Consider the following 8133-nt stretch of genomic DNA (forward strand, 5'->3'; position numbering starts at 1 on the left):
GAGAGACAAGAAACTGAGTAATGAAGAAAGACAAAAAAGGAAAAAGAGGGAAAAGAAAACAAAACAAATTTTAAAAACAACGAGAAAAACACCCCGAAAACAGAAAAAAGAAAAGAACTATGAAAAAAAGAAATGTTCTCAGGGATCCCTCTGCATGTCTGCGCAAGCTGAAGGGGTAAGTCCCAAGCCGTGCAGCACTGCCCGGCCAGAACGGGCTCCCAACTCGAGAAAAGAAAAAGAAAACAAACAATTAAAAACAAACAAAAAAAAGGCCCAGGATCCCTCCAGTGTGGCAGCACTGACTGGGAAGCAGTTCCACACTTGAACGGCGCTCCACAGCCCCTCAGGAAGAAGCAAAGATGGTGCACAGAGCCAGGTATTTGAGCCAAAGGAGGGGTAGGTGGTGAGAGGTAAGGAAGAAATCAAAAGAAGCAGAAAAAAGCAACACCAGCAGCCAACAAATGGCACTTAGGGAGTCGGCCAGTGTGGGCAGGTGGAATCCAAGCAGCTGGTGCTTCCTGGCCAAGAGACTGTGGCCACAGGAAGCAGAGGAGGCCGACTGGGGGTGAAGAAGGGTGGGGGGTGGGGGTGGGAAAGCGTCTATCGCTGGTTACCGGTTATTCTATCTCCTGCTGGAAGCTCCATGAAGCTGCTTTCTCGTACTTCCATTCACCGGTCTCTGATAGGAGTCCAAGATGGCGGATCCATGCTGCGTTAGCTGATAGGGGACCTCTGCATGTATGTCTCACGCTCTCTGTTCTCTCTCAGTTTCTTATTCCATTTGGTACTTGGCTGAGTTCTTTATCTCTTGATTTGATGTTTAAGGTTTCAGGACTGCTGTTCTCTCTGTTTGGCTTAGTTTTTCGGATCTTTGCTGTGGAGGGATGGTGTGGTGCCTCTGCCTAGAGCGCCATGTTGCCGGAAGTCCCTCATTTTATTTCTTAAATGCTGCTTCCATGGGTGTTGACTCTTGATTCAAGAAGAATGAAATCCTTGATTGTCTATCATGAGGTTGCTTATTGGTCCAGCTGTGAGGAGTTTTATGTTCAGGTGTAATCCATACTAAAGGCTGTAGTCTTACCTTCATCAATAAGCACTTCAAGTCATCTTCATTTTCAGCAAGCAAGGTTGTGTCATCTGTATACTGCAGGTTGTTAATGAGTCTTCCTCCAATCCTAATGCCACATTCTTCATACAGTCTGGCTTCTCAGATTATTTGTTCAGCATACAGACTAAGTAAGTATGGTGAAAGGCTACAACCCTTCCATACACCTTTACCAATTTGCAACCAGACAGTATCCTCTTGTTCTGTCTAAATGACTGCCTCTTGATCCATGTATAGAGTCTATGTGTGCAAAATTAAGTGTTGTGGAATCCCATTCTTTGTAATGTTATCCATAATTTGTTATTATCTCTGCATAGTCAATAAAAGACAGGTAAAGATCTTTCTGGTATTCTCTACTTTTGGCCAAGATCCATCTGACATCAGCAAAGATGTCCCTCATCCCATGTCCTGTTTGAATCCAGCCTGAATTTTTGGCAGTTCCCTGTTGATGTAAGGCTGCAGTAGTTTTTGTATTATCTTCAGCAAAATTTTGCTAGCATGTGACATTAATGATATTTTCAGGTAACTCTTGCATCCTGTTGGATCACCTTTCTTTGGAATGGGACAATAAGGATCTTTTCCAGTAGGTCGGCCAGGTAGCTGTCTTCCAAATTTCTGACATAGACAAATGAAGCTTCCAGCATTGCATCTGTTTGATGAAACATCTCAATTGGTTTTCTGTCAATTCCTGGAGCCTTGCTGTTCGCTAATGCCTTTAGTGCAACTTGAAGATGTTCCTTCAGTAGCAATGGTACTTGATCATATGCTGCCTCCTAAAATGGTTGAATGTCGACCAATTCTTTTTGGTAAGGTGACTCTGTGTATTACATCCATCTTCTTTTGATGCTTTCTTCATCATTCAATCTTTTGCCCATAGAATCCTTCAGTATTGCAACTCAAGACTTGAATTTTCACTTCTTTCAGCTTGAGAACTGCTGACGGTGCTCTTTCTTTTTAGCTTTCTAAGTTCAGGTTTTTGCACATTTCATCTACAATACTTTACTTTGTCTTCTCAAGCTGCCCTTTGAAATCGTCTGTTCAGCTCTTTTACTTCATTGTTTCTTCCTTTCACTTTAGCTACTCTGCACTTAACAGGAAGTTTCAGAGTCTCTTCTGATATCCATTTTGGTCTTTTCTTTCTTTCCCGTCTTTCTAATCCTTTTTATTTTCTTCATGTATGATGTCCTTGATGTCATCCCACAACTCTTCACTCTTCTGGTCTTTGGTCATTAGTGTTCAATGTGTCAAAGCTATTCTTGAGATGGTCTCTAAATTCAGGTCATACTTTGGTTCTCATGGACTCGGTTTAACTTTCCTGAGCTTCAATTTGAATTTGCACATTAGCAAATTGATGGTGTGTTCCACAGTTGTCCCCTGGCTTTCTCTTGAATGGTGATATTGGGCAACTCCATTGCCTTTTTCCACAGATGCAGTCAATTTGATTCCTGTGTAATTCATCTGGTGAGGTCCACATGTATAGCCATCAGTTGTGTTGTTAAAAAAAAAGTACTTCCAATGAATAAGTCATTGGTCTTGTAGAATTCTATCATGCAATCTCTGGCATTGTTCCCATAACCAAGGCTGTATTTTCTAACTACTGCTCCTTTGTTTCCAACTTCTGCAGTCCATTCCCAGTAATTATCAATGCATCTTGATTGCACATTCAATCATTATCAGACTATAATAGTTCATAAAAATCTTCAATCTCTTCATCCTTGGCATTTGTGGTTGGTATGTAAATTTGTTTTTTCTTCTTTCAGGTATACAATTTAGTGATATTAATTACATTAATCATGTTATGCAACTACCACCCATAATTGTTGCCAAATTTCCCATCACCATAAATACTCACTCAACAAAAACTCCCCCATTCTCCCTCCCTCCCACCCTGGTAACCATTAATAAACTTTAATCTCTATACATTTGACTATTTTTGTTACTTTATATAAGTGAGATCATACAATATTTGTCCTTTTTTGACTGACTTATTTCACTGAGCATAAGGTTTTCAAGGTTCATCCATGTGTGTAAATTTGAATAATGGTCGTATTAACTGGTCTTCCTTGTAGGTGTATGGATATTAACGTATCACTGATAGGACAGGTCTTGAAATGTTCTTTTTAACAAAGAATACAACACTGTTTCTCTCCAATTTGTCATTCCTGGCATAGTAAAAGGAGCCCTGGTGATGCAGGGGTTAAACACTCAGCTGCTAACTGAAGGGTCGGTGGTTTGAACTCATCAGCTGCTCTGCACGAGAAAGATGTGGCAGTCTGCTTCCGTAAAAATTTCAGCCTTGGAAATCCTAGGGGCAGTTCTACTCTGTCCTATAGGGTGGCTATGAGTCCAAACCGACTTGATGGTAACGAGTTTTTTTTTTTTTTGGCAGGGGGGCATAGATCATATGATTGTTGGATACAGCTCACTAATGTCTGGGATGTTGATCTTCAAGCATTCCATTTCATTTCTGACAACTTCTAATTTTTCTTGATTCTTACTACATACATTTCATGTTCTGATTACTAATGGATGTTTGCAGCTGTTATTTCTCATTTTGAGTCACGCCATTGTTGGACTGAAAATGCTAATACCAGTCCATTCAGTTCACTAACGTCTGGGTCTTCAAGTGTTCCATTTCATTTTTGACAGCTTCTATTTTTTTTGATTCTTACTTCATACATTCCATGTTCTAATTACTAATGGATGTTTACAGCTATTATTTCTCATTTTGAGTCATGCCACATCAGCAAATGAAGGTCTCAAAGGCTTTACTCCATCATGTCATTAAGGTCAACTACGTTGAGGAGGCAACTCTTCCCCAGTCGTATTTTGAGTGCCTTCTAACCTGAGGGGCTCATCTCCCAGCACGATATCAGACAGTGTTCTGTTACTATCCATAAGGTTTTCATTGGCTAATCTTTGGAAATAGACTGTCAGGCCTTTCTTGCTAGTCTTAGTCTGGAAGCTCTGCTGAAATCTGTTCACCATGGGTGACCCTGCTGGAATGTGAAATACTTGTGGCATAACTTACAGCATCATAGCAACATGCAAGCCACCACATTACGACAAACTTTGAGTCTCCAACTATTATTGTTAAATCGTTGATTCCTCCCTTCAATTCTGTCAGGTTTTACTTCATGTATTTTGGGGTCTGTTGTTAGGTGCATATACACTTAGGATTATTGTATCTTCTGGTGAATTGATACTTTAAAGATATCTCTTTTTATCCTTGGTAACTTTCTTTTCTCTGAAGTCTACTTTGTCTGATCTCAATATAGCCACTTGAGCTTTCTTCTGATTAGCATTTGCATGCTCTCTCTTTTACTCTAACCTACTTATATCATTATATTTGAAATAAGTTTCTTGTAGACAGCATACAATTAAGTCACTTAAAAAATCCATTCTAACAGTCTTTTTCTAATAACTGCCATTTACACTGAATATCATTACTGATATTTGGATTTATTATTTGCTTTTGTTTTATTATTTGCTTTCTGTTTGTTCCCTCTGTCTTTCCTTCCTCTGTTTGCCCTTTCTTGCCTTCCTTTTAGGTTATCTGAACTCTTTTCAGTATTCCATTTTATCTACTGTGTTTTTATATAAATTTCTTTGTATAGTTTATTTAGTGGTTGTTCTAGGGATTACAACACACATATTTAATTTTCATAGTCTACTTAGAATCAATATTTTCCCACTTCAAGTAGAATACAGAAATATTATCACTTTTAACACCTTTTACTTGCTTTCCTTTATCCTGTAGTTATCTTAGGTATTGCATCTTCATACACTGAACACCCTATCAGACAATGTTATAATTCTTGCTTCAACTGTCAATATAAAGATCTTAAAGAAAAAGAATAGTATATTTCATTTCCCCAGATATTTACCATTTCTGTTGCTTGCACCTCATTCTTTATGTCCCAAATTTCCTTCTGGTTATCAGTTCTCATCTGTATAAAGAACCTCCTCCTGTGATTCTTTTAGAGCAGGCCTGCTGCAATAAAATTTCTTCATTTTCCTTCATCACAGAATATTTTTATTTTACCTTCATCACTGATGGATATTTTCACTGGATACAGAATTTCAGGCTGACAGTTCTTTTCTTTCAGGACTTAATAAGAATTTTGTACCACTTCCTTCTGGCCTTTATGGCTTATAAGGAGATATTAACAGTCATCTGAAATGTTCTCTGGCTGCTTTCAAGATTTTTTTCTTTGCCATTAGTTTTCAGCAGTTTGATTATGATGTGTCTAGGCCTGGGTTTCTTTGGGTCTATCCTGTTTGCGATTTGCTGAGCTTCCATAATTAACAGGTTTACGTCTTTTGCCAAATTTAAGAAGTTTTGAGCCATTATTTCTTGGACTCTAATGACACAAATATTAGACTTTTTGGTATTGGCTTACAGGTCCCTGAGACTCTGTCAATTCTTCTTCTCTGTTGTTTGAGTTGGATATTTTCTATTGATCTATCTTCAAGTTCACTGACTCTTTACTCTGTCATCTCCATTCAGCTATTTAGACCTTCGCATTTATTATATTTCTTAGTTCTAAAGTTTTGATTTGGTTCCTCTTTATAGCTTCTATTTCTTTGCTGAGACTTCCTACCTTCCCAATTGTTTCAAGAGTGTTAGCTCTTAATTCTTTGACTATTTTTATAATAGCTGCTATCTGCATCACCTTGGCATTGGTGTCAATGATTGCCTTTTATCCATGCAAGTTGAGATTGTCCTCATTCTTTACATACCAAGTAATTTTGGATTATACTTTGGACAGTTTGACTACATTGTGAGACTGTGTCTTGCTTAAATCTCATGGAGATGGTTGATATTTTTGTTGTAGCAGGCAATCAACCCAGCTGGGTTCAAGCCATGAGTTCCAACCAGCCTTCTGTGGGTTATGGTTTCAATGTTAAGATGTGTCCCACAGATGGCCCACTCAGTGGCCCATATGAGACCTGGGCTATGATCTATTCCTTAGTTCAGTTCTCAAAATCTTTGTTATGTGTTTAGGATATGATTTACACAACCACATCTCAGGGATGAGCCCAAGAGTCCAAAAACATCTCTATGGGGTTGCAATTCTGAGCTCCCTGTCTTTGATCTCCCTGGTACTTTGAGGTTTCCTAAGCTCCCCTTATTGGTCCTCCAGCAAGAAAGCTTAAGCTCTAGTTACCTTGCTCTGCCTTATACTTCTCAAGACTGGGGGCGGGGGTGGTGGTGCGGGGAGCAGTGAGAGGACAGAGACAAAAATAAGCAACAGGGGGTCTGCTCCTCCTCTAATCAGAGAGGAAGATTACCTTCCTTCAGAGTTTTAGGGGCCTGTGAGTCTTTGCTAGAAACCCTGGTGGCATAGTAGTTAAGTACTATCTGTGGCCACTAACCAAAGGGTTGGCAGTTCAAATCCACCAGACACTCCTTGGAAACTCTATGGGGCAGTTCTACTTTGTCCTATAGGGTCACTGTGAGTCAGAATCAACTCGATGGCAATGGCTTTGGTTTTTTTGGTTGACTCCTTGCTGCCACTGCTGTTGCTGCCCCTGCTGTGGTAAAACTGCTTGGTGGCTGGGACATGAGAAAACAAAAAAAATTAAAAAGAGGAAATCAGAGGTCTTTTTCCAGTCTTTCTGAATGTTATATGAGTCCCCTTTCCTGCAACTTGAGTCAGAACTAGCGTGCTTTTCCTGGAGCTCTCTCCATCTGTGCCTGGCACCTGCTTCCAGGTTTTGGGCTGCTCTGAGTCCAGGCTGAGAGAGACTGGAGGACAAACTGGAGACTCACCGCTGGTCTAGTGGTACTTCAAGTTCTGGTCTTTTTTTCTCGATTGTGCTTGCTACTGTTTACTTTTCAGAGTCCTTACATAGCTGCTCCATGCATTCTGCCAGGTTTTATAGCTGTATTCAGTGGGAGAGACAAGGTGGAGCATGCTTACCTAGAACTGCCTATTTTATTTTTTAAGACTGATTTTCAAGCATACTGTTTTAGGTTTTTGCCCTGATTGTTAAAGGCAGGGGTAAAGCAGTCTCAGAAATTTTCAACTGCTAATGTGCTCGAAGAGCGTAAGAAAAGAATGGTTGCCAAATTCATATTAACTACGAAAGTCTTACTGAATCTCGAGTATTCCCTGTATACACTTTCCCATGAATACGTGAATATAGCTTACCAGTTATCTCCACATGTTGCAGCTTTGTTAAGGGTGTGTGATATTGCAATACTGGTTAGGTTATCTTTATGATCACGAGCCTGAAATACCTCTTGGCCAATCTCTCGAATATGAGTAGAAATAACCACAAAAATTCCACATGAAAAGCCAATCATAATGTAGCCATCACCATACCTACGGCAACAATACAGTAAAAAGGAGCATTAACCATAAATGGCACTACAGTAAATTAGCAAGTACCTTAAACTAAGGAATTATAGAATATAATTTATTAAGACAATATTCTAGGTAGTTTTATATACTAAATCATAGACTATCATCCAGAAAACGTTATATACAGAATAGAATGCTACAGAAAAGAAATTATATAATTAGTAAAGGAAAACACATGGATGTCTTTCTATGATGACTTTTTTGTACATACCAACTATAGCAGACGATTGTGCCATAGCGCTGCTGAAATTCTAGATCAATTGGGCTATCTGGTTCATTCAGATTAAAAAGAAACAAAGTTTTCTTGCCAACCACCACACTTATCTGCCAGAGAAGGTTAAGAAATAGTGAAATAAATTACTCAGTACTTCATGAAAAGACCAATAACAAAATCCAAAACAGCTGAACCTAATTTATGTAAACAATGAGCCAAATTTAGGTGTGCTATAATTAGTAAGTATACCTAAAAAAAAAGCTGTAATTAGTAAGACAACCACGTGCCTGACACAGTAAATGCATTTTACAAACATATTTCTGTAAGGGTCCTTGGAAGGAGACCTGGTGGTGCAATGGTTAACTGCTTGGCTGCTGTCTTAGTCATCTAGTGCTGCCATAACAGAAACACCACAAGTGGATGGTTTTAACGAAGAGAAGTTT

At 39.1% G+C, this 8133-nt stretch overlaps 1 protein-coding gene across 1 annotated transcript in view; it reads right to left on the bottom strand.

Moving 5' to 3' along the window:
• WDR19 (WD repeat domain 19) overlaps positions 1–8133 on the bottom strand; it is a 102951-nt gene that overhangs the window by 79104 nt on the left and 15714 nt on the right. Inside the window, exons 8-9 of the mRNA XM_012557919.2 lie at positions 7688–7800; positions 7264–7437 (exon numbers count right to left, since the gene is read on the bottom strand). Coding sequence (XP_012413373.2) covers positions 7264–7437; positions 7688–7800 — 287 coding nt within the window. The remainder of the gene's footprint in view (positions 1–7263; positions 7438–7687; positions 7801–8133) is intronic.

This window comes from Trichechus manatus, unplaced genomic scaffold (genome assembly GCF_000243295.1).
Source record: "Trichechus manatus latirostris isolate Lorelei unplaced genomic scaffold, TriManLat1.0 scaffold00126, whole genome shotgun sequence".
Taxonomy (NCBI): Eukaryota; Metazoa; Chordata; class Mammalia; order Sirenia; family Trichechidae; genus Trichechus; species Trichechus manatus.